The sequence below is a fragment of the Chinchilla lanigera genome, unplaced genomic scaffold (genome assembly GCF_000276665.1).
Source record: "Chinchilla lanigera isolate Chin_1 unplaced genomic scaffold, ChiLan1.0 scaffold00029, whole genome shotgun sequence".
NCBI classification, from domain to species: domain Eukaryota; kingdom Metazoa; phylum Chordata; class Mammalia; order Rodentia; family Chinchillidae; genus Chinchilla; species Chinchilla lanigera.
Window position 1 is genome coordinate 16,018,115 of NW_004955430.1, and position 27,918 is coordinate 16,046,032.

A 27,918-nucleotide genomic window follows, 5' to 3' on the forward strand; every position below is an offset into this window, starting at 1 on the left:
TAGTCAGGCAGCTGAATTCACACATGGCTTTTGTTCTTCTTCCTTAAGATTCCTCTTAAAATGGTAAGGAGTCTTCAGGTCAAAGAGAAATTGTGGAGTGGTAATGGAGGCTCCTACTTCCCTCCTCAGAGGAAAAGGACCCCAACTCTTCATTGGCTCCTTTAAGGGCTAATGAGAACATGGCTGGGCCTATCTTGAGCTTCACAGATATTCACTTTACATTGTTCCCTACTGGATCAACTTGCAGCGGTAATTCAGGAGCCCAGGCTTCGAACTCTAGACAGATGTGACACTGTCTTGAATTCTGACACTAATACTTCTGGTTGTGTGACCTCTTAGGCTCTCTGTGCTTTCTTTCATCTCTTCCTAAATGAAATGAGATTGATAATACACTGCCCAAGGTACTGAATGCTGTAATGCTCAGTAAATATAACCACAACTTTTATCATTTGTGCAAAAGGGAAATAAGAAGAACAGGTAACAAGAAACCTATATTTCCATGGTTAATTTCCAAAACAAAACCAGTTCACTCATCTCTTAGTAGCTAGCAATGGAATGGGAAGTTGCAGTGTCACCATGTTTTAGAATCAGAAGGGACCTCAGATATCATCCAACTTCCTCCTTTCACCAAGGAGGAGAAAATCGATTCAGAGAGCTTGTGACTTGTCTGAAGTCACAGAGCAAGTTCATGGCAGAGCCAAGCCTAAGATGCCTGCCTCCAGTTCTACAACATCACTGTTCTAGGACCAGTTCTTAATGACCTGGCAGGAAAAGGAAAAACAGCAGTGGAGGAAGAGAACCAAGGTGCCCGGATAATCCACAAATAGAATACTAAACCCTGGGTAATCTAGACTGCAGTGGGTTGTCAAAGTGAGCATTTATAATGGTAGGAGATAAGGATAAGGCCTGCTAAGTCACTTTGGTTCTTACAGCAAAGGGTAATAATACCCAGAGCCACATAGTCTGAAGCATCTAGTGTGTCAGAGACTATTGCATTTGACATGAATTATCTAATATAATCCTGGACACAAGCCTCTAAAGTTGGCAGTGATTTCAAAGCAGAGGAACCTAAGGCTTAATACTGGAGGTCACACAGCTAATAGCTAGCAGTGCTGAGCCTCAAAGACAATTTTTTAAATTATAAAGCCTGAGCTCTTAAAATGCCTCCCAAACAATTAAGGAACACCCCAAATTTTATCTCCATGCAATCTAGATTAACAGCGTTTCTTAACCTCAAAACACTCATACCTTAAAGTTCTTAATGAAACAATGAAAGAGACAATCAGTTGTAATGGTTCATTACAGTAACATATCTAAGCATTTGGTCCCAAGTTAATCATATTCACATATCCTTCTCAGGCATATTGTTGGCAAGGCTAAAGCCTTTAAAAGATAAAGAACAGACACAGCTAGAGGAGGGGATTAACTCAGGATTTTCAGTCTAACCCCATAACACAACCCTCTTCCTTTTGAACGATTCTGCATTCTGCCTTACTTATCATGCAAAGCAGCCTATTCCATGGTTTTTTTTTTATTGTTGTTCTCTCAGAGAGAATTCTATTTATCACATAAGGGTAAGCCATGATTATTTCCTTTTATATTAGAAAGAATCCTCACTGAATTTTCTCTTTCTTTCCTTTGCTTTTCCTTTTTAGTTTTTAGCTAACAGCGGGAATCCCTCATGGATGTGCGAAAGTTTACGGCAGTGGACATCATTAATACTGATGTCTGACGAAAGGCAAGCCTTGTTGTGAGGAACACGATTCTCCTTTTTATGATTAATTAAGGTGACTGGTGTAAGCCCCTCACCCAGAGTGGGGAGGAGAGACCCTAAGGGCTAATCTCACCACCATATGCTGTGGCATTGGGAATGCTGGGTATGATAACTTCAGCTCCAACGTCCTTATGGGAAAAATACAAGAAGCAACCAAATGAAGGATGCTTCATGTCAGAGCATTCAACTTTGAATTCTTCGGAAATTTCCTAGACATTTTCTGCTGCTGCCCTGTCTCTAAAAATGTCCGTAAAATAACTTACGTCTTTGCTTTTGAAAAAAAATATGAGAACTAGACCATGAGACTCTTACCACATGAACCCTGTGTGTGAAAAGTACTTTACAAGTTAAAGGGATGAGACCCCGTTCATAACATATTGCAATGCTGCTAACAGTCCGCCCTCCAAACGCTACACGAATAATTTAACCACTTTACTTCCCTCATCGTCTGGCTACTTTGAGAGTTAAGAGTTGATAAGACAGGAGTAGGATAAAGCCCACACTGTAATGGTTTCCATCCCCTGGATGGCAAGCGGGATGTGGGGAGGGACGGGGGTGGGAGAAGCCATGTATTCTCCTCTCTGTCTATGTGGGTCCTTACTGCTTTTCTGCCTGGTTAATCTTGAACCAAATCCTTCCCCAGTCAACACTCCTTGAATAGGAAGCAAATGAAGATGATCTACTTACAATCTGTTGCCATGCCAACATAGATACATTTCTTGAAGCGGCATTCCTGGCACTGATTTCGTGTGACTTTGTCTATGACACATTTGCCTTCATATTTACAGGAATAGGATGGATGGAGATTTTTCTGAATGGTTCTTCTAAAGAAACCCTACATGAGAAAGAAAGACCCAAGACAACAGTTTCATATTTTCTAGAAATAAATGATTCTGGTATTTTGAGTCCATATAATTGTGGGATGAATTGTTTGGGGCCTTAATATATATTTGGTCCTCTAGTTTTTTCTGCTTCCCCTAACATGGGATAGTAGGCCTTCACTCTAAGGAGCTGAAGGAGATGTTGAATGATTGCAGAGTCAATACCATTTTGGATTTTATTCAAGGAAATGAAGCCAATGGAAGAATCTAGTGCTTGCTTTTATTTTCTAAGCATTTTTTTGGTTTGTTTTTGTTTTTCTTCCGGTACCAGGAATCGAACTCACGACCTTGCACTTGCCAGGCAGGCGCTTTTGCCACTGAGCTAAATCCCCAGCCCCTATTTTCTATGCATTGAATAATATTTATTATTTTTCATAGCATGTTACACTTATGCTACTAAATGAAGCTATGAGGAGCTTTACTAATTTACACTAGGAAAAGGAAGAGCTGGATACCTGTAATACTTTACCAATTAATAATGTAATCATTTAGTAATTAAATAGATGCATTACCTGCATCTAGAGATTTTGCATAATTCTTGTTTTAACTTTTGAGATGGCCCTCACTCCTTCAAACATTCTCCAGAGTTTCCAGCAAATATTTTCCCAAACTGACTGCATTGAAGTTTTTCTTTTCACAATCGTCTTTTATGCTGATATCTGTAGACATACACCTATAAGTTCAGTATGGTTTTTGCTTTCTGAAGTACACTATTCAGTTCTAGGTTGGGGGGTGACATATAAAATCATTAAGGGGGTCCTACTAGAACTTTTGTGGGTGTGATCCCTATGCCTTAGCCACTGTATTCTGAATTGTGGGAATCAATAAGGGCAATGAGCACTTACAAGGAGTGCACTGCGAAGGGCTCTTGGATGGATTCCATATCTTCCTCTCTTGCACACAATCTAATTTATAAGGTACTCTTAATATCTCCATTGTAGGGTTGAGAAAAGCTAATTGTTAGTCAGGTTAAATTACTTGGTTCAAATCATGTGGTAATTGCATGCTGGAACTTGGTTAGCAACACAGGATATGTACTCCAAATCTCATTTGCTTAACTGCTTATATAAAGTAAAATGAAGTGTGCTTACTGTATTATTTAAATGAATAAATTATAAACAGTTTCCTCCCTCATCCATCACTCAAAAAACTTCCATTTTATCTTCCATTTAACTTCCTTGTTTTTGTTTTTTTTTTGAGACAGGGTTTCACTATGCAGTTCAGGCTGGCCTTGAACTAATTTTGAATCCTAGGTTGGCCTTGAACTCACAGCAATCCCCCTGCCTCAGCCTCCTGAGTGCTGGGACTACAGGTGTGCACCACCACGCCTGGGCTCTGTTTTGGTAGATTAGTAAGGTTTTAAGAAATTCTCTACTAAAATGTGAAGGGGGCCTCTCTATTAAATGGTGGACCTGAAATGTCAACTGTCCTCTCTTTAGCCCACATTTTGTTATCTTTTTGATTTAGATTATGTATATATGCCCACTTTCATAAAAAAGCTCTTCCTTATAAGAAAAGGTTCACAGCAAAACAAACTGTGAAAGCCCCAGGACAAACTGAGACTTGTAGACTTCTTGTGGGGACATGTGCTTAAATCCTCTATCATTTCCACTGTTCAAGTGCTAATAGAAAACTATCACGTTATATTTTGATTTTGTATCCTTAAATACTTGAGCCTGTGAACCTGTATGATACGATACACAGTTGCAGGACTATGGAATCACATGTGGGCATCAGTATGGGATGTCAGCAATCTTTCTCTGGGTCTTGAGGGTGGGTAAATTCTGCAAAAACTTCAATATCAGAGTGTGTCACATGACTGAAACGTATACTTGTCTGTGAAATGCCCTCCTCTAGGTGCCCCTGTGTCCAAGGAGGGTAAAGGAAGGCAAAACAAACCCTGAGATTCCTGGCAGGGGACACACAGGGGAGTGCTGGCCAGCACTCCTCTCCTGGAGGAAGCCAGATTTCTGCAGAGGGGGATATACCAAAAATCTAAGACCACCCAGCGAGAGAGTGCTGAGTGCTGAGTGCTGCTATAAGGACAGGAAAAGGGTTTCTCAGTCTGGAACTGGGATGACTTTTTCTCCCTCACACTCTGATGCCTGCTTGTACTAAGGGACTGGGGGCCAGGGCCTCCTGAAAAGTGAGACAGCCCTCAGGAGAAGGTAGGGTGTGATATGCCAGAAGGAGGGGCACCTATTTCTCCCAAAAGGCTACTCCGTGTACTCTTTAATGGAACGAGTGAAATAATTTATACTTGGCTTATTTTGATAAAGGGGCTGTGGTGGCTTGCTGTACTATTCATGGGGCTAGCTTTCCTTGGACACTTCACAGGCCCAATGCCTTTGATATTATTGCCTCTCTTAAGTACAGTGAAGCATATTTTTTACATATGATGAAGCGCTACTTTATATGAGTAAATGTCAAAATGCTAGGTCTCTTAATTTTTTAAAATGACCAAAGTTACCTCCTGGAAGTAAACTTGGTAGAAGACATTTATAATAGTATTTATATATAATATAAATTTATTTATATTTTACTTATTTAAAAGAAATCCTTTTAAATAAGCAGCAGCAGAGCGCAGGCTTTGCATTTGTGAGGTACTGGGCTCAGTCCTCAGCAAACACCAGCCCCGCTAAAAAGAAAAAGCTGACAAGTGATGTCCTTGGGAATAAATGAAGACACGTGTTTCATTGATTTGTTGGTGAGCAGAGTACTACTTTATAAATCAATATCACACCTGTTTCTGTGTGCTCTGAGAATTGGATCCACTTGGTGGTTCAAGATGATGTACTAATCAGTGAGATGAACAGCAATGTGTCACCCTCCTAGTTCGATATTTGGGCAGCTTTGGGTATTTCTTAGAAAATAGTTCATTGTGGGGAAGCATCAACACTCTTTCTATAAGAGCTGCACAAAAACTGGCACATCACAGCAACAGCATATGTCCAAAAGATTTCACTTTTGTCCAGGCAAAATGGGCAAAAATGATTGTACTCATGTTGTATGGGGTAGAACTATTTTTAAATGACAGACTCGAGTCAATAGTATAGAATATAACCCCTTTTCATCTTTCACCACTCTTAAAAATTATGCATCAAGTGAAAAAAAGTTGTCTTTTTCCAAAATACTTTGTTATTATAGTAAATGATCCGCAACCCCCACCCCTGGCACCCAAGGAAAGCTCCTTTTTGGTTTTATGATGGAGGCAATCCTACAAACAGTACTGCTCTCATCGGACATAGAGGTTGAAAATATAAAGACATATACAGACACAGAGGTTGAAAAAACTAGCGTTTTGCCTGATTTTTCTTCTAAGCAAACTCAGCTGAATCAGGCTGCAAAGATCCAGTGGTCCTGGGAGAAGAGGCTAGCTGATTTTAGTGAGGTCGTACCTTAGGTGAATGGGCTCAATTCTCCCTTTGTTAAGGGGCAATTGCTACTATTGCATTCAGTCCTCTGGATGGCACATGGACCTTGGAGAGTACCTTAGTAGAGTTAAATATTAAATGTAATTTTCATTAGATTCTCTCCCAGAATTCAAAATGTATCATAAGAAGCTGATTTAAAAGAATCTCAATACTGCATAATCAGGCAGGTAAAGCCTTTTAAATTAAGGCTAATATAGAAAGAAAGGCCAGCTTTAGTCACTGGGCTTTTGTAATTAGAGAATGGATCTAGAGTTATGCAGTTTTATTACTTTCAGTTCAAGCCAATAAACTGTGCTTTCAAGAGAGGGTTTGCAAGTCTTCTAATTAATAAATAGCCAGGACTTACTTGTAATTAGCTTCATTAAACTTGTTAGGACATTATTTTCATAGCTGTAATGGCAACCTTTAGCCCAGTCTCTGTTGAAGAACTACAAAATCCAGATCAAAGGGGTCTGAACATGAAGAACATATTATACTATACTCCAAATACAGTCTCACAGATAAAAGGCCTTGGGACCTTAGAAATTACCTCTTTCCAATGCATGTATAATTGCGACCTTCTCAGTAGGCTTCTCCTAAGCATATCCTAATTTCATGTACAAAAAATAGGGTATTTGCATGGAAAAATTTCTACTAGGGAAATGGAACACTTCTTGATGTAAATCGAAGTGACATGTTAATTTTGGAAGTCTAGGGGGAAGGGAAGGAAACAAGGGGGTCTTAGAGGAAGGGAAGAAGAGGAAGTTAGGTAGGCAAAGGAGGAGGGAAGATGGACTTTTTTTCTTCAAATTTTAGTACAATTGTTGCTCAAGAATTGACTCCTTTGGTAGGTTTTAAATATAAAACATTCAACAAGAAAATAATTTTAAAAGTCCTTCCCTGATTTTAAATACAGCATCATAAGGCATTAGCTGAATGCTGAATACGGTGCTAGGCTAAGCTTTCTTCGTGTTTATGATAGATCTCATTTTCTAGGCTAGGTTGTTTGCCCAAAAGATATTTTCCATAAAGCTCATCTTAATTTTGTTGGGGAAGAGTGCAATTAGGCAAATGTAGACTCACTTTTGGGAAGTGAATGGACTGTTGTTCTCTGGTATGTTCTTGTCAAGTATCTCTTAAAGAAAGGGCTGCAGAAAATACAATTACTTGATGGACGACCTGAATCTCCTTACTGCAGGCTGTGCAGAAAGCCACTTTGGATCAACTTCAGAATATAATTGAACTTAAGTAGCCTCAAAGATATTTCCTAATGGAACACTTAAGTGGGCACAGCCATGCAGATTAACAGTGGAAACAGCCTATGACACAGAGCAAGGCCTATCGCCTCCAATTTTGGAGATAGAAGAAATGTCAGTGTGCTTTTAGCTTGTTAATTTTGTGGGATAATAATGTACTTAAAAATTTATGTTTTTTAAAACTCAAGGTAAAGGTTTTATTAATTTCTTTTGGTTTTATTGATCCTCTTCCTGTTTTAAAACACTTGCTGAAGAAACCAGACCTCACACTTTTGCAAATTCATCTCCTAAACATGTCAAAAATGAGGGTACCACCAGACCCGTGGATGGTCACAGTGAGGAAAGTTGAAATCTGGTTTTAATTTGAACTCAAATGTTGAATTCCAGTAGAGCACTAAGAGGGGGCCAGCAGGGCTCTTACCTTGCAGCCTTCACACGTGATACAGCGGTAGTGGTACCCTGTGGCTTTGTCACCACACACTACACAGAGCTCATCCTTGTCCAAATAGCTGGGGATGTACCCTGTGAAGGAGGCGAAAGGAGAGCGGTGAACAAATGATATCATGTGCAAGTCAGAGATACACCGGGGCTGAGGTTATCCGAGCAGTGACAGAATTGGTTTGCCGAGAGGAGGTAGGTTGCAGGAGACTTAATGAAACCAGCAGTAAGTATCTTACATTTGCAGAATAAACATCGTCTGAATGCTGATGAGATCCTGGTGGCTCTGCAGATGAGATTAGCTGGGGAGGCTGTTGGAACCCATAAATCAAGTAGAGAGACCAGGAGTTAGACTACCTGCAACACTGAATTCTGGATAACACAATTTCCTTCACAAGGCTTATTTCACAACTTATTCTTAAAAGACTTTAACTACTTTGGGGTCAAGGCACTATGCACTGATTTCAGAAACTTTCATAGCTGGGAAGGTCCTGGGAGATCTCTAAGTACTTCCGAGGTGAAGAAACTGGCCTTTTGGGCTAGGCCCTCCTCAAGGTCACACTGGACTTTACTAGCAGAGACTAAGACCAGAGGCTCTTCACTTCCAATGCTGGTCTTTTCTAAAAATAGAAAGTTTAAATAGCATGATGAAGGCCACCTAAAAGAATGCGGTACACTTGCGATATTATAATACACAATCCAACAACCTTGGGTAGCATGAACTAATAGTGGTTCTCTTGAAGAAAAGAAAATCCAACCATCCTAAGTTCCTTCCATAGGGTACTTTTAGTTTGTTGGTTTAAGTTTCTTAACCCAGGAAACTGAAGTTTTAAAAAAAATAGGAGCTACCTGCCTGTCTTTGTTTCTTCTTCTTGGAGACAACACCCTCACACAAGAACCTGCTTCAGAAGAGCAAGTTCAGTTCCACTTGTATCAACCCTTCACTACAAAAGCACACAGTTTTTAAGGCCAAAACATCAAAACAAGGCACAATTATTTGGGGTGAGGAGAAGAGAGAGATTGAGAAAACAAAACCATCCATCATGGTTCTTAGGAAGCTCTTTGATTCAGCACACTCAGTCTCAGGAAAAGATCAGTTAGATTGAAATACTGGTAACTTACTGTACATTTTACCATGATATTTCCACAAACCTTTTATTAAACTAGGTTTCTCAGGGCTCATTTTTCAGAGAAGAAAAGTCATAAAGAAAATAGAATAAAACGAATCCTTTACATAATTTCTTTGCTCAGTCTTTAATTTAGAAAAAATGTTACTTCTTGGGAGGCAGGTAAATGATTTCAAAGTGAGATTTTGTAATCTATAAAATTATATTACAGCTTTTCTTGATTTACTTTGGCTTCATGCAAACCATGATTCATCTCTTGAGTTCACTTCCAGGTTTTCAGAACTCTCATCAGACATTTTAAAAAGAGAATTCTGGGAGGGATCTGGACCAAAAAAAATGGAACTGATATGGTTTTTATATTACTCAACCTCTCATCTATTCATGAATTAGCAAACATTTATTTAGCATCTACTACATAGGTGCTAAACACCGCAATAGGTGCTGAGAAGACAAAAAGGAATAGAACATGATTTCTTTCTTTGGAAAATTTTAAGCAACTGAGGTCTGTTTTTGGCTCTGGTCTTTCCTCGATAATATAAAAAAGAGAACATGATGGAAAAAACATGAAAAGATGCTCAACTACACCACGAAAAAATGCAAATCAAACAGTGAGATACCAGCTCACATTCACAGAGATAGTTTTCCTGAAAATGACATTGTAACAAGTGGTGGAGAGGTTGGGTGCTCATGTACTTGTATGGCAAATAGACATAATTTTTAAACTACGTGCTAACACACGCATCGTCCTGGCAAAGACAGATCGATTACATATTCACATCAGAAGAGTTACATCTTAACGTCTTAATAAGCTCTTCTCAACTGTGTCCAGTTGATCTGACAAAGCAAAGACTTTTCAGGTTTTGGTCTCAAATGTGGACTACAGAGATAAGGGAGAAAGAGGTCCAGGTCATTTCCCTCTATTCCAGGAACCAACTGTAATCCAGTTGGGCACTGTGTTGTTTATGGGACATGCTATAGGCAGAGCCACAATATGGCAGCTGAGAATGCTAATTTATAGTTGGGAAGATGGGGGTAACCCACCTTTACCTCATCATACCTCATCCTGCCTCACTGCACCTGCTGGCTCCATCCTGTAACACTGACAGTAGGGCACTGGAGAGTTTCTCTTTTCTGTAGCTCATTTATTTAGGTTTGACCTTTAAGGTTCTTGTAAGTCCTGGAATCCAATAGTAATTGAGAAAGTGGACTGGGCTCCTTTCATATTCTGACTGCTCTTGAGAGAGGGGGTTTGCTTTACTCTCTCATTTCTCTTAGATTATTTTCTTGGTAGGTGGAAATGACTAAACATCTTAAATCACCAAATCTACAGAAATGTCTACTTAAGTTAATGGCAGCTGCTCACATGATCATACTAGTGCACCCTACTCATTGCTTTATTTTCTTTACAATATTAGTTTGGAACCATCTTATTTATCCAAAACAGTCAGTCACACGTAATGATACATCAATCATTATGTTTTAGTCCATTATTCATCATTAAATAACTTGCACCAGGGAATAACATCCCACACATAATGACTAGGTAGGTAGGGCTTCTCTTCAGGTTAATGGATACACCTGACAATATCACATGCTCACCAATCCTCCTATAGAACCTATTTCCTGCTGTTTAACTTCAAAGTCGTCTTCTTTTCTCTTTTTTCATGCTCACTAAATGAGTAACATGCTTCCAACATGCCCAAACGAGGAAAATGCACATATAACATTAGTGACGTTACCATGCCTAGACACCAATGCGTGTCACAATGTCAGTGTCACATGTGACACAGTTCAGAAGCCCAATCATCTGAGGAGCTGCATCTGTGTGTTGTCCCAGGTAACTGCTGAATAAGCTTGGTTAACTGCCCCCCCCAAGCAATTAAGACCCAGGACAGGATGTGATAGTTCAAGAGTGATATTTTTCTCAGTTTTTATTTGCTCACACACATTATTTTTCAGAATAATAAACTCCACTGTCACTTTATCAAATATATTTTTATGAAAGCAAACTCCATCTGTTTGTTCAACAAAGGAATTAAATTTGTTTTTTTTTGTTGGCATTTGGCAATCTCTGATGAATCCCTGAGTATCTTGCATATGAAATAAGTTGACATGGTAAAATATTACCTTTTTAAAAATCATCTTTTGGTAACTACTTTATTAAGATACAACTCACATATCATATTATTCAATGGCTTTTCATATATTCAGAGTTGTAAACTGTCATCACTATCAATCTTAGGACATTTTCATCATCCCAAGAAGAAACCTCATACCCCTAAGAGTCACCCCCTCATTCTACCCTTCTCCTGCACCCTTTTGGCCCTTGCAAACCACTGATCTGCATTTTGTTTCTACAGATTTGCTAACTCTGGACATTTCATACAAATGGGGTCATGCAATATGTATCTTTCTACTTAGTAGAATGTTTTCAAGATTTATCTACTTGCAGCTAACAGTAATTTTACAAAATTTGATTCTGAGATACTTGGGATATAGACAGGAAAACTTGTACATTTGCATTACAAATTGTGTACCAGATAATGAGGTTGTCTTTTTGGCTTATGCTAAATTCAGTGCTTTCCCCTACATGGGTAAAATCGGAAGCCTGGCTAGTTGAATTCTTTTGAGTGAATTCTAACAGCATGGCGGGTCCTAGGAAGAAATACCTGGAACTTCTTGACACACATATGGCCCTTAGGTAATACATATAAAGCAGATTAATCTTGACGGTAGATCTAGAATAAAAGGTAATGCCTAGGAAGGAGGGGAGAGGAGCTGAATTTGGAGGCCTTTTTCCATCTGATTAATCTTACCTTCTGGGTGAGACTACTTGCCTAGCAGAATCAATCCTGGAGTTTTAAAGGAGCCATTGTTATCCATGGTAGTGGCAAATACTCTGGGAAGCTCAAAGGAGTGAAGAACCTGCGGGCTACATTGTTTATTTGAGGACCTGCATTGGTAACTAGTAAAGAAGCCTGATGAATAACTCCCCTTGCACCCAAAAATAGTCAAATGAATTCTGATCCATCTTTAGAACTAAGAACTCAGAGCCAGCAAAAACCCTGGGTAGGTTAGGATTCAGGATGAGTCTATATTTTAACACTTCTGAAGAAGCCACTAAATTATGAGTATGCTTATTCATTCTATTTATTTCCCGGTACTGGGAATTTAACCCAGGGACTTTGCACCAAGCTACATCCCCAACCTTTTCTTTTTTTTTGTATTCAAGACAGGGTCTTGCTATTAAGTACCTACTTGCCTGGGCTGGGCTTAAACTTGCGATCCTCCTGCTTCAGTCTCCCAGAGTACTTGAATTATAAACATGTACCATCAAATCCAGCTCATTCTTCCAATTTTATATTGAACTTCCTCAATTCATGCAAGAGTTCAGGCCCTTCTGATTTAATCTTTTTCTTTATTGGTAACCTCTGCTCTATGGCATTGCTTTACAGACTTAAAAACCTTGTATGGATTATCCTTTAGTTGTTTTCTAACATACTAATCCTGATTCCTCTTACATTTAATTCTTACTATTAGGAACAAAGCTTTGCATCATGTTACTCTTTAACTGCTGGGAGATAGCAGTCGTGGATTTCCAAGGCTTCAAACGCCATTCACAGGGAACAGAGCAGGGGAAGAAACAGAAGTAGGACCAAGTCAGAGATTAATCCAGAAAATGGGCTGAAGACACAGTGTCAAGGGACCCTCGATTTTCATCTTAGGACATAAAAAGGGGCAAAGCAGTTTCGGACTATTTCTTCTGATAAGAACTCCTAAAACTAAAGTGTATTTGTCAGTTTTAGAGCCAGTCCTGGCATCATGCACAAGAAGTCTTAGCTAAGTTTCCTTTTTCCTGTCCTTGTAGCCCACATTACCTTTCAACCTACAATTAAGAGTGAGAACACTTGAAGATGCAAATCACTAAGAAAGGAAATAGATTGGTATAACGAATTTTAATCAAGAGGGCACGTGCACTGGTAGTCTGCAGTGTTTGCTTCACAACGTGTTTCTAAAAATCCTAGCCAAGTTTTAAAACCAAGAAATTTCACATAAAACCCAGACTCCTTGCTTCATGTGAAATCGTGATGGTAATACTGAGCCCACATTTTCTAAAGGTAACAACTGAACAAACAGGCCTGCACCCCAAGAAAAAGACATCCTTTCTAGGTCTCTGCAGTCAGTACTAATCCTTATTATACCCTAACTCTAATGCTACATGTCAATTGCCATTTGTCATTGTTCTTGCATTACATTATAAGCAGCATTTCACAGAATTTTTATCTTAATGAAAAATGGTAATATAAAAGTAATCCATGAAAAAAGTACATATTTCTTTATAAAAGTGAGAATATTTTTATCATATAACACATAAACATTGTATGTCTTGACTGAAAATTTCAAAATAAGCTGCCATCATGAGATAACTCTGCCTCTTTTCCAAAATATCAGCTCTCTGGTACTTGTGGGCATTGACATTTTAGAACCTTGGTACTGAGGTCATTTCCTGTTTTGAAAGAGGGTTTTGGTTAGGAAGCAACAAGGCTAAGTGTATTAGAAGAGTAGGAAAGGGTGGGGAGGAGGAAGGTGAACAGAAACGGTTGACAGTAGCCTCTGATTTTGTTTTGAGTGTCAGTTTATGGCTTTTGTTACACCCATAATTATTTCTTGTCTTGCATACTTGAGAAAAATTGGTTTCCTTTTACTATGAAATCTATTCAAAACAGGATTTAGGATTATAGCTGTAAAAATATGGGCTATCAATTCTTCAGCTGTGTATGCCTAAAGGGGAAGGAATTGTTACATTTGTCATCAGGACGATATCATTGTTGCCACGAGCTGTCCTGAGCTCCCTCCAGGCAGGCCCTGAAGCTGCAGTAGCTGCACACTTTACAGAATGTGAGATAGGAGAACTTTGTGCCTTCCTGGTGCTCAAGATCTAGACAGATTTGAGAGAAACACGCCTTCATGCTGGAGCAGCCTCAGATCCAGGCTATAAAACTGACTGATAACACATAGGTAAGTATTGAGTTGCACGAGTATATGTGTATCTATGTTGGGCATATTCCACTTTGGCAGGACTCAATATTTAGCAATCTAAACTTTTCATTTGGAAACTGAGGAGGGGTATTTACATTACAAAAAGATCCTCATAAGCATCTTTTATTTCAGATATTTTCTAAATGCTGCAGTGGTTCTCAACTGGGGATAATTTTGTTCCTCAGAGGACATTTGGCAGTGTCTGGAGATACTGTGGTTGCTATTACTGGTGTGTGTGTGTGTGTGTGTGTGTGTGTGTGTGTACCTACACATATACGGTACTGGCACCCAGTGTTCAGACTCCAGGGATGGCACTAAACTTTCTGTGCTGGACAGGACAGAGACTGTGACAAAGGTTTATCTGACCTCAGATATTCACAGTGTTAAGATTGAGAAACTCTAGTCTATTCACTTTATGTATGATAACAGATTTTAAAAAGGTGATTAATACAAATGATTGAGACCTACTGTATAGCAGAGGGATACCAGCCCTCTTTGAAGGAAAGGCTGGCTAGAAGCAAGGGTGGCAGAATATGGTGTTGGTTATATACAAGAGGTTGGCAGGATGTGAGATGAGCTAGTGACGTAGGGTCATGCAGGCTAGGGTGACAGAACAGCACACCAGAGAGCAGCTGGTAGTGGGTGCTAGCAGGAAGAAAACATCATTGGTTCCGTGGTGGTGCTGGGGTAGCAGAGAGAGGAGTCTACAGAGAGACTGGCCAAGACTTTTGGAGCAGAGGGTATGGGTAGAAGCACAACACCAGAATTAAAATGGAATGTCAGGGTTGCAGGCATTTGTGTTTAATAGGCCATGGGGAAGCACCTGAAGCCATCAAAGCCCTGTGTGGGGCACAGGTGTGGAAGCACCACTACTGAGAGTTTGGAAACAGAAACCTTCGGTGGGGAGGAGAAGGCCCATGGAGAGAAGGGCCGGATAACATAGTGGGAGTTATCTGCAGACAGGGAAGCGGACGGAGGTGGGCTGATAACTGGGAAGTCCATTTTAGAGTCTCCAGAAAAAGCCAGGGAATGCTCTGAAGCAGCTGGTACCGAGAAAGCTGAGAAGTGGATGGTACCAAGGACAGCGCAAGGCAGCCCAGCAGTCAGGAGACTCTGGAAAGAAGGCTGCCTAGGAGAAGGTGGGATCTTAAGAGCGGGGCCAGCAGTTGCTAGATTGGGAAGCAGCTTGGCCTCAGGCTGAATGCACTTGAGGCTGAGAGCTGAGATGAAAGCTCTGATCTTGGCTTTGGAAAGAATTTAGGCAGGGATACAAGAGCGTGAACCCCGAATGTAGGAAATAAACAGCACCGCTGATCCTACCCAAGCCTGTTTATAATGCCTCAGACTCCAATCATTAGCTTTGTAAGGAGTGGCAGTACATGATTTAGGATGAGGTTAGGGCATCCAGCAAGATTTCTGAAGGATGTGCCTTTGATAAGACAGACAAGCAATTCAAAAACGAAAGGGAAAAAGAGGCAGCTCATTCTTTTGTCTGCCCTTGGGGTGGGTTTGGAAACTATTACAACTCCTTTTGCTTGCATTTCTAGGTGCTAAGAGGCACTTTCATTTAACCATTTGAAGAATAAATGTATTATTATTTTATTATATAGTGGCATTGTTTTCTGGAGTAGTTTTGTCTCAATATTGTGTGAATGACAGTGCTTAACTTAAAATAATAAAATAAAATTTATGTCAGCATCCTCAAAATTGCATACCTATTACAGAAAAACCTGCAATCACATTAACAGTTTGAGTATGTTTTAAAAAAATGTTTGGGTGGACTGATCACATCTGTGTTTAGACAAATACAACTTGATAAGAAGAAAAATGAGAGAAAGAGGGAGAAAAAGAGGAAGATAGGAAGCAAGATGGAAGGGAAGTAGGTGGAGAGAGAGAGAGAGAGAGAGAGAGGGAGAGAGAGAGAGAGAGAGAAAGGAAGAAAGGGAGGGAAAGTTCATGGAAGAGAAACTGCAATAGTATGATCATGTTATATTTAAATTTGTATTGGGGAGTGACTGGCACTGGGATTCATAAATCTTCCCTTTTGGATTTTCTTTCCTATCTGTTTTCACTGGAGTGGGTATAATTCTAGGGTTTAACAGTTCCTATTTTTCATGTAACAATTTTTTTGGGGGTAGATTTTGTAGCCTCTCTATCCCCAACTACTGTATAGCAATCCTTCTCTAACTTTAAAAGAGGCCAGAGAAATTCTAATTAGAGACCCTATTTCTTCGGGGCTTAAGTGTTCTTTTTAATCCAGTTCTCTTGATGTAGGTTGCTTCAAACATGTCCAACTTGTCATTTAATTTCCATTTTTAATATTACATGGATACAATGAAATATGAAAAAAAACTGAGTCCTGTCTTGGAGACAGGGGCAATAAAAGCAGATTCAGAAAGTATAATTCCATATGGAATTTCTGTTTCAGTTATTAGTTTTTTTGTATAAAACAAAAAAAGTGATGGAGCAAGAACATGTACAATCAATACAAGAGTAAACAGGACAAACACACCCGGGCTCAAACCAGGAAATTCTTGTCCTCTTGGACAGATAACAAACTTTGATACAAACACATCTAGTGACGTTTTGAACATCCTCCCTTATAAAGACAGCAGGTTGTGGAAAGAATCCTATGGAGCAGAGCTTCACAGGGCTGACTCTGGGGAGGGTTCCGTTCAAAGGGATCAGAAGACTGAGGGGCAGCTGGTAAGGCAGCCTGATGCAAGCTGTTGGAGGAGTGTGGAATGTAATTGGAATTTCTGGTGGAAATAGCCAAAACTGAGGAAAAAAAGAAGAAAATAAAAAGACAAGACATTAACTTTTAACTATGCTGAAATTACAGCCACAAAGAGGAAGGCCCAACATCCTGACTGCCAATTCTCCTTTGTCTGATTTTGAAACCTGGTCTTTCTCTTTCCTTCCTAACCTGTGGGGGACAGAAGAGTGCAATTCGAACTGGCTGTGAGGACTGACTGGAACACGACCCATAACACTTGAAAGACAATAAAGGAGGAGCTTATGCTTTGTGAATAAGTGGCAGGTTCTTTTGTCTCTAAATTTTAAAAATTCAAAATCTGTTTTCTCATGTTCTGTATGAAAAATAAGAGATACCGTATCCTGCATTTCAGCTGTCTTCAGTGTGAATATTTTATTGACTCCCCCTCCCAATTCTTGAAGTTCTTTTTTAAATGCCATTTAATGAACTGATCTGAATTGGTTCATGTTCTCAAAGCTTTTTAAGTCTGGTAACTTTTTTCCTTCTTGGCTATAAATGCAAAACCATAAACAACAAAAAGAAAACTAAGTTATTCTAAAGTCTATCTGTTAAGTAATCCCTGATTTCATGTTTTATAAGCAAATATTCCTCAGGACTTGTAAGTCAGCCATTCTTGTACTTTTAGTGTGTACCTATAGTACCTTTAAAAAAACAAGATCATGATAAATCTTTACATATTAGAAAATTCCACTTAAAGGCTACAGAATAATTATCCTTAAAAAATAAAAAGCTTTGTAATTGAAGATTAATAGAGCTATAGTGACAGTAACAAATAACACTTAAAAATTTCATGAAAATAGGTAAAAACCCAATTGGAAATGAGGTCTGTCCCACTGAACACCTGTTTATAGTCTTAATTTTGCCTTAATGAGACACTACTTATGTCTTCCCACAACAAGAAAAATCAATACTGGATCAATATGGATAAGCATGTTGGGTGCAATCTTTTGTCCTAAGAGACAGTTAACAGCTGGGTTTAGTTTTACTGGGATTTACTTGAAGACTTGTAACAGTAAATAATGGTACATTTAAGAATATTTGTCTGCTTTGATTTAGTGAGTTTGGCAGGTGGCAGTGGCCTTTCAATGACATATGGCTTTGAGAAATTACATCAATATATGAATACAATGTCTTTTCCTCTAGTTCATGCATCACATTAATTACTAATGAATCCCTGGTTTCATATTTGATAAGCAAATATCCCTCAGTGCTGGCTGAAGAAAACAGAGTGAAAAGACAAAAGGGAAAAGAGCCTGAATACTTTATAACAGTTTTAAAGAACAGAAGAGACAGAGAGACAGACACCCATATTTTCTTGTGATCCTGCAACAAAAGTCACATCCAATATAGTTTAATGAGACAACATCCAATTCTTCTTTTCAAAGCTGAATTACTTCTAATGTTAAATGAAACAGAGGGCCCACATTCAATATATCTCAAATTAAGAAACTTATATCGTATACTCCTTGTAATAGCAATTCTGATGCTCTTTAAGAGGATATGAAACTAAATGAAAATATAGATGAACAACCCTCAAAGTGTTTAATGTTGTGATCTCTTTCATATTTCACATGTAGAAGTTGCAGAATTTCACTATCTATGCAAAAATAGCAATTTTAGTTTTTAAAAAACATGTTTTAATAGCAGGCTAATTTTAGATATAGTCACATTAGGAAAAACAAATGATAATTTTTATAGAAACCACAGTTAAATGAGCCACATTATGTTTTAAAATTAATTTCACAGAGAAATTTACCTTTGAAGACTAAAGGACATTATGTTCCTGCAAATTATAGAGAACTGTAAATTTGGTTCCTTCTGCAAAATCCTTGTAGATCATATTCAGGAAAATCAAGTTTCTGGCATATCTGCACTAGAATTTAAACTACTCTAAAAAAGGTTTCTATTTGGTAACTGCTACTAAGTTTCCTTTGTACTATCCATCTGCTTTCTTTTTTAATCTTTTAGTAACACAAAAAATATTCTATTGATAGAAAATTAAGTATTATGCTTGTTAAAATAAATGGATATTGCTCTTATGATTGGATATTTTGAAAGATATTTCATTTGCTTTTACACAGGGTGTTCATTTAATATGGTTGTAGACATGTTAAACTTTAAGGACACAATGCAAGGTCATTATAGTCCGTTTTAGTTTGAATTATACATGCTTACAATTTGTGCAGATATAAATAAGTTCTTTACAGTTTATGTGGATAGGTAAACATATGTAAGTACATTAAAATGAATATTTTAAGATCTAACATAATGTTATAGTTATGTTAAAGAAGCTAATAAATTATTTTATTAGTTAACTAAAATAAACTTTTTATATGAAGTAGCAAGAAAAAAGTCAAATGAATTTTTGGTCTGACTTTGAACTGGGGAGATTTATCCCACTTTAAATGCCAGTACACCTATTCACAAAGGGGGAATGTTTTGCATATTCTCTTTAGCAAAGAAACCAGTAGTACTCGCTCAGGGCTACCTACACCCATATCTACATCTATATCTACATCTTCCTACACGTGCCAATACAGTCTAGCCAAGTAAGTATCCAGGTTTCACATATGAAGAAAGAAAGTGCCTAGAAATCTTCATGTTCACAGACTCCTTCAATCACCTAGCAACCTCTCTTACTGCAATTTTTAATTTCGAATATTCAGTGTTCAGATTGAAAGATGTGAACAAGCAGATGCAAACTAACTTTATAATGAAATGGAAATAAACACTGAAACTTTGAATACATTTAAGCAAAATGGTCCCTACCTTTTTTTGGAGAATACGATGGCGACTGCACTTGAGAAAAAGTAGGTTTTTCTTCAGTGAAATATTCAGGTTGGCTGTATTGATTCAGGGCCATGTCCAAGTCAGAGTCCTTGCTTTTAAACATGTTTCCAGGGTAACTACTGGTATAAGGCTGATTCACTGCCCAGGCCTGTTCCATATATATGCTGTTACCGGGCACAGCCTGAACATCGCAACTGCTGGAACCCGGACTATCTTCAAAATATGTGTAATAACCAGTAGATTGCATGTAGCAGTTGCTACCGGCAGCTGGGTGCACTTCATATATTTCTTGCATACAGTAGTTCATTTTGTTAGCCTGGCTTAGTTTCTACTTTACATATACACACACTCTACGCATGCACTCAGCAGCCCCATACACCCTGAGAGCCAGGCATATACGCCGAGAAGCATACATACATACACATGAAATGAGAAGGGGCGATGAATAACCACCACCAACACAGCAACCCAGCCTGCCTAACTTCAGAACAGCACCTGATGTGCTAAACCCTATTTAGACAGAAGTGTCTTTTGAGCTCTCCTGCCATTCAAACATATTGGAAAGAAGATTTATGACTACAAAGGTCTTAAGCTGTGCATGCAGCTAATGCCTGGGGAAGACGATGGGCAGGTAGGAATGACCTTCTACAGGAGCTACATGACAGGGGAGTGACAGCAACAATGTTTCTGTCACTCTGAAGCTGGGGAGGTTCATTTTATATGTGGTTTTGAACCCCTTTCAACATGATTAGAAAATGATTACTCATAGTTCTGTCATTATGGTTGACAACTTAAGCATGAAACATTATAAAGACATCTTAGGGAATATCCTTAGATACACAGACAATCCTAAAATCAATAATCTGGTTTATTAGCACGAACAGAGAAAATCCAGTAGTAATGAGCCTGATGACTGACTCCAATGCATTAATCTAATTGTACAAACATTAGTGCTTGAATCTGGTGTGGAAGGTTACCACTTGGCTTTTAATAGCAGGATTGGACCACATTCCCACTGGTTTTTAAATCATACCAAGGAAGGATACGTTTGAAATTGTGCGTTCTTTTCCACTCCTTGTACCTGATCACTTTCTACATCATTAGCACTGATCTATACGAGAGATAAAATTTAAATTAACCATCTTTGTGTTACTTTTTGGGGGAGGGTACCCAGGAACTGAACTCAGGACCTTGCGCTTGCCAGACAGGTGCTGTGCCACTGAGCTATGTCCCTGGCCCCAGCTTTGTGTTGTTTATAAGGAAATCAAATCTTTGAGAGTATGCCAATGCCCCCGTATGAGGAATACTCATATTATAGCAGTTTTTCTATTCCATTTGTGCTTAGGAACACTCTGATCAGGAGTATGTGGAAATAAAACTTGTTTTATTTCCATTCAGATCTGCTTTGAAATTATTCTCCAGCTTTTATGTGATCTGTGTAGTGTTAATACACTTGGCATTTAAAGATATTGATCAAAAAGGGAGTATTATTTTCTGTAAGAATCACTCTATCTTTTAGCTATGAAGTTAACAAATACAAAATTAGACAGTAGATGCTTGGTAAGATGGGATTTTCTCCTTGTGGAGGTGACCCATATCGACGTGTGTGTTCGTAGGTATGCATGTGTTCCAGATTATGAGATCAATAAGAGTGAAGGTGCTTTCTGGTAGGCCAGTGGTTTCTTCTCTTTTTCTGGCAGACTGCTGGGCTGGCCCACAGGTAGTGATGTTTATCTTTGGGTCCTTGCTGGTCCATGAATATTTGACTGTGGTATTCTTTCCTGAGGGACCACAGATAATGCAATATTGTGGTATTTTACAATAAGCCAAAGCAAAGGCTTTGGACGTGTAGCTCCAGTCATGAATTGCAACATCGAATTTTGTGGCAAGAACATAAGGAAAAAGGAAAGGATTGCAGCTATTCAAGAAACTATGGCGCGTCTGCTGAGTACACAGCAAGGAGGTAGTGGCTACAAAGATGGCTATACAAAAAGAGCCTTGTTTCTGCCGCCAAATAGCTAAATAGCAGGTGGATTAAATGAACAAAGTCAGATGGGCTGTCATGATACAGTCTTTGAGTAATGTCATTTTACACCTGTAGTAAAGGGGCCACTGACTTAGAGAATAAGCAGAAGGTGTATTCAAATGAGAGAAGAAACCCAGGCCAACCTGTGTGGATAGTTAGTAATAAGACTCTTAGAAAACCATAACTGGACCATAAAACAAGTAAAGAAATGCTCTTCAACTGGTATATCTGAACCTGGAAAATGAATTGTAACATCCTAGAAAGCACTGACATTACCAATAAGGAATAAAGAACACAGCTATCATTTCAATAGTGTTTCTGCACTGATCACTCTTAAAACAAATAAAAGATTTATTTGCAAGCGTTTTAAAGAACACATACACATAACATTACAATTAACATTTCCTCTCTACTGAAAATGTCAAAACATTTTATTGGAAGCAGTGACTATTTTCTGCAAACCCCAGGAAAAAGGATCCAGGCCTTATGTTTTTTATCTGATCTCATTTATTTATTTCAAATTTCCCAAAACTAATTTGAAAATTAACCTTTCAATAAAGCAGTCATCTTTCCTGGCAGTCACACATACTCTGAGGCCTCTTTTTGTGCTTGGGAGCTGTATGTTGAATCCGTCTGATTTTGCAGTTTTGCCCAGCACATTTCCTGGCTTCCTCTCTTTTTACTGAAGGCACAAATCCAAGCTATTTCTTGCTTTTCACCAGTAACAGTATCAGCTAAAGCCAGAGCCTCAACTTTCATTCCACAGGAACACTTAAAAACAATTTTCAGAAGTTTCTAAATGTGCTTGAAAAATCCAAGTGTTATCCACCCCTGGAACTGGATATACATACTGCACTGAAAAAAAAGAAGCGCTCCTGAGAATTCTACTCCTCTCATTTTTTGCTAAACATTTGAAACACCCCTGAGAATCAATGAAATTTTTATTGAATTTTTTAAAAGGCTAGATTCCTTCAGAGATCTTACTAAGAGAACTTATTTCCTTTCATGGAAAGCAGAAGATGACTCCTGAAATGTCCTCCTTACCCCAAGTGGGAACTCTCCTTAACTCCTAATGAATGCACAGGAAACTTGCATTGCTGCTAGCTGAAAATGGAGTTTAACTTGAAGTATGCCCCTTCACATCCATTTGGAAGCAATCATGTCTGTTACCAGTGATCGATCGTGCATGCTTCTTTGTAAGTCGATAAAGCAATCTGAATATAGTCCGTGTCACAAGTGAAGTGAAATTCAGTGAAGGTGTTTTTTTATTCTCTTGACTAATGTAGTTACTTAAAGAGACACTTAAGAGTTATCTGACCCACAGTGCCTCAAACAGTATTAGATAAACTCGGGGAGACTTTAATAATTTTCATTGGAAATGTTTCAATCAATAATAATTTATTATATCATTGCACCTTTTCCTGTGGCTGGTAGGAAATAGCTTAAAAGAACAAGACTAACTACTCATACCATAGGTAAAAATAACAAACCCTCTAGGTTTCAGAAGGGCAAATGTTGCTCTCTCATTGTCTCTGTTTTCTTTTATTTTCTTTTATTTCCCAAATATGACTGCACACTGAAATCCCATGGGAGGCTTTCCAAAGCACTGACACTAGGTAACTACCTAGGTGTCACCTTCAGGAAGTCTGCTTTAGTCACCACGTGAGGAAACCACCCACCAAGATTTTTTAAATTTCCCAGATTATTTGCATAGGAAGTGAAATTTGAGAACCACTTAACTACTGGGTATGACCCCAGCCCTTTCACTGTGGGCCAGCACATCCTGCATTCTTACCTTTTTCCCCTCCATTTGAAGATTCGCTACGTATTTCCTTTAGTTCTTAACTGACCCTTCACACCTGAACCTGGTTTCGCCTGTCCTTGAATCACCCAGTTAAGGAGACACACCAGGTGAGAACCAAGGGCAAGCAGGCAGTGCACTTGTGGAGATACAGGAAGCATCTGCCCAGGGAGCCAGCCACAGCTGCACACAAGAGGCATCCTGTGAGCTAACTTTTGAGGAGTGTGTGGGTCTTCAACACAGGAAGCCTGAGCAATGAGACGACTGAGCAGAAATGACTTAGGAAGGGCGCTATCAACTATACTTGCAAAAAGGCACATAGAGATAAGGACTAAGTCTTAAGGTGACTGAATGGTAGGTATTCCAGGACCTAGTGACTGTTACTATGTCTGCTTTAGTAAGAGACTCCCTATCTCTTATTTGGGCACCTAGCCCATGGGGCAGGAGCATATTTTCCAGTCTCTCTTGCACCTAGGTATATTTGTGTGAATAATTCTGGCCAATGAGATATAATAGAGCAAACAGGGCAAGACGGTTTTTAAGACGCTTAAAAGACAGCTTATGAGACAATTGGTGCACTCCATTTACTTCCCCTTTGTCCTGTTTAACTGCTGCCTGCAATAATGAATATGATGGCTGGAGCTCCGGCCACCATTTTAGTTTACGAGGGTGAAGCTATACTCTAGGGATGATGGACAAATGATGTATGAGGAGTATAGGGTGTGAAGTCCACAGCACTGCCACACTAGCCCTGGACTGCCAGCCTCTGGACTTTTTGTCCACAAAGAAATAAACTTACTTATGTCACAAGGTTTTTGTTTGTAAAATAGGGGTACCAATACCCATCTTATTTGTAAAATACCCACCTTATTTGTAAAGTAAGGATAACAGTATCAACCTTATTGTAAAGATTAAGGGAATTTACATAAGTAAAGCACTTAGAACAGTGACTGGCATAGCAGGTGGCATAAATATGTACACAGAATAATTATTATTGATATGCCTTTCATTCTGTGTTAGGTTTTCTTGCTCTTTTCGGTCTAAATTTTCACTGTGGGTCAGAGGTCAGAAAACTGTGGCCTGTATGCTAAATATGGCCACCACATGTTTTATAAATAAGGTTTTATTGGAACATAGTCACACTTAATTGTTTACATATTATCTATGGCTATTTTTCTTTCTTTCTTTTCCTTCTTCTTTTTTTGTCTTTTTGAGATAGGGTTCCACTATGCAGTTCAGGTTGGTCTTGAACTTGCAGCAATCTCTCTACCTCAGCCTCCTGAGTGCTGGGATTACAAGCATGTGCCGCTATGCCTGGCTCATCCATAGCTGCTTTTCCAGAGAGACTGTATAATCTACTGAAAATATTTACTGTCAGGGTATTTTAGAGAAAAAATTTGCTAGCCCCTTCTCTAGTTGATTTCATCCTGTCTTATAGCTTTAGACAACAGTTATGGGGCTGAGGATACAGCCCAGCGACACAAGCCCTTGCCTGGCAAGTGCAAGGTCCTGAGTTCGATTCCCGATACCACAAAAGAAAAAAGACAACAATTATACGCTGCAGACATCCCCATGTATCTTCATCCTAGAGATTTTTCCTCTGATGCCAGAACCTTTGCTCCCACCTCACCCAGACATTTTCATTTGCACAATAATAAGTATCTTACACTTAATTCCTCCTGAAGCCTGTGCCTTCCACATTCTTCCCATTTCAGTACCACATTCTGCTTGGGAGCTTCAGCAAGTAACCGTGGAGCCCCTTGCTGGACCTGCTCCCCCTTTCCCTTCACTATCTAAATCCAATCCACTGGCAAGCATGGGTTCTTCTAGAACAGTTTCAATCCATCTGCTTCTCTACTTCCATGCCCGCTGCTGCATTCCAAGGAACGCCACCATCTCAAAAGGGGACTTCCTAAACGGTCTTGCTAGCCTTTCTACGCTTTAGGTCTTTTTTGATACAACAACCAAAAATTGCAAACCAGACTGTGTCCCTCCCTAGTAAAACTTCAGTGGCTTCTTACTGCATTTAGAATAGAATCCACATTCTTTACCAAACGTGGCCCTTCCCCACTTCCCATCAACCCTCCCTTCCTCTTGTCCACTCGACTCCAGCCAAAACAGTGTACTAGTTCCAAGAATACTCCAAGCTCTCACCTGCCTCAAGGATACTTCACATGTTTTTCTCTGTCTGAAATGTCCCTCCTTTGGGCTCTTCACAAAATAGAGCCTTCTCAACCTTCAGGATTGAGCTTGAAGGCCACTTTCTGTGCATTTCAGGAGCCTGTTGATTTTATCATAGACCTGAAAGCCTGTGGCACTCACTCATCAGGTGGATAGCAATATTTGCTCTCTGAAAAAAATATGGAGGGCTCAAATATGGAGGGCTCTCACTGCATCAAGACCTCTGTGTATCTTTTTTTTTTTTTAATAAAGAGAAACATCTTACATACTGAAATACATGAATTGTCTTAGGCTTGGAGAGTTTCTGAGAGATATCTATCTGTCTAAAATCCATTCAGTTTGCTTTTTTATATCTTTAACGCTAGAGAATCAAGACAGACTCATTTATTAAGCATATTTTGTTGAGATTATTTATGAATAGTTGTCACTATCAATCACCTCTGCAGCCCAAGAGAGGTTATACAAAAGTCCATAACATTTCCTGCACCCTTGAAGGAGCTACCCAAATAAAACATTCCCTTTATAAATACAAAGGACTGAAGTACAAGTTGTACTACCCAAGGGCTACAAGATATCTGAATGCTAGCTAATGTATTTTGGAGGAGTCTACAGGACTGCACAATACTTCTGAGCATGCTTCCTTCATCTTTTAATGTCTGGAAACTTCTGATTCATTGCTTTTAGAAATTAGGACTCCAAACTATCTGCAGTTCCAGTACTTGGGAGGCTGAGGCAGGAAAGTCACTTGAGTCCAGGAGATCGAGACCAGCCTGGACAACATAGCAAGACCCCACCTCAGAGAAAGTGGAGAGGGTAGAAACTGAATCTGGGTTATGGGACATAGCTCAGTAGCAGACTGCATATTTATTATGTGTGAGGCCCTGAATCTGATACACAGCACTATGAGGAAAAAATCAGAACTTTAAATTCGTCCAGCTCCACAGCTATGGGCAGAGGAAAGCTCCTTTTACTTTGGGACCAGTCTATCTTAAAGTAGCCCTTCAATATCTCCCAGTACAGAAGAGAAATCTGTGCAGGCAAGGTCCTCTCCCAGGCTTCCCCAAGGCCTTAGGATATTACAATGGCAAACACTGAGTTGTGCATTCCATAAGTACTTTGTTTGACTTATGAAGAACTTATCACAGAATATCTCATTGCTATTGGGCCCGGTACCCTCTCCTGCTTTCACCGTATCAACCCTTCTAGTCCAGGTGGGGGCCTTTATTTTCCTAACTTGATGTAGTGCTTTAGAGTTAAAAAGTGCTGTGGACACTAATAAAAAAGATGTCAAACAAACAAATGACAAATAAAAAACTGCTGTGGGGGAAGGGGACTAAAAGAACTCATCCAGGGCCAGGGGACTGACATTCCCTACTGAGGGTCTGCCCTTCCTCCTTATGATTTGCATTCACCCATCCTGTAATTGTGTATTCCTTATGGAATGAACACCATGGTTACTGGAGTTAATGCTCTGCCTCTAAGCATCTCTGTGCTCACCATGGCTACTAGATTAACATTCAGATGATATTTCAAAAGTGGTCCATAATATCAGTCCTAGAGATGCTCTGAAGAAAAGAAATGGTCAAATGATGTACTGTTGATTTCCATTGGAGATTCTCTCTCTCTCTCTCTCTCTCTCTCTCTCTTTCTCTCTCTCTCTCTGTCTCTCACACACACACACACACACACACACACACAGTTAAGTGTTGTGTTACTTTGTACAAAAAAAATCTGACCATCTGATTACAAAAGCCATGTATCTTGTAATATCTGATACAAATGCTCCATGAAACAGCCTTTGAGAAATGCTGTGTAACACAGGGCTGGATATATATGCTGGAGCTGAGGCTGATGATGGCATGGATTGGCATATCACCCGGAACGATGGCAGACTTCTCCACTGCATACTGAAAACAGAAAGGAAGAGGCTGGGAAGCTGCTGAAGAGTTGTGTACTATTTGGGGTCTTTTCCATGGAGTAAAGCTACCGGCTAGAGAGGCAGGCTGGACACACAGAAGTGCAAATCCCAGGCCAGGGCCTTCAGGCTCTCTCTTTTGGTACAGAGAGAAACGCAGAGCTTCCCTCTTTGAAAACACTGTACTCTGAAATTGTTTCTAACTTTTCTCTTTTGGTATTTAATAACAGCTTTTTGGATAGTTCTAGCTTGTTATAGCTCTGCAAAAGGTTAGCAAGGGGAGACTCTCGCTCATAATCCATCACAAAGCAAAATTGTGCTTTTACTAAAATGTATTTGAAAAAATGACTGTGTAGGTTACTGCTAGAAAGGGGTCTGGTTCTGACCTGGTACAGTGGAACAGAACTGGCTTGCTGAGCTACTAAAGAGGGAAGAAGATGCTCCCTGGCCCCACTGATGGAAGCAGGCCCACTGGTCAGGTTCACAAAGGAAGGAAGTTT

General features: G+C 39.3%; 1 protein-coding gene across 2 annotated transcripts in view; it reads right to left on the bottom strand.

Annotated features, from left to right (window-relative positions):
• Thrb (thyroid hormone receptor, beta) overlaps positions 1-27,918 on the bottom strand; it is a 330,551-nt gene that overhangs the window by 25,969 nt on the left and 276,664 nt on the right. For both annotated transcript variants that reach the window (XM_005387482.2, XM_013515651.1), the window contains exons 6-7: positions 7,746-7,846; positions 2,462-2,609 (exon numbers count right to left, since the gene is read on the bottom strand). In XM_005387482.2, coding sequence (XP_005387539.1) covers positions 2,462-2,609; positions 7,746-7,846 — 249 coding nt within the window. The remainder of the gene's footprint in view (positions 1-2,461; positions 2,610-7,745; positions 7,847-27,918) is intronic.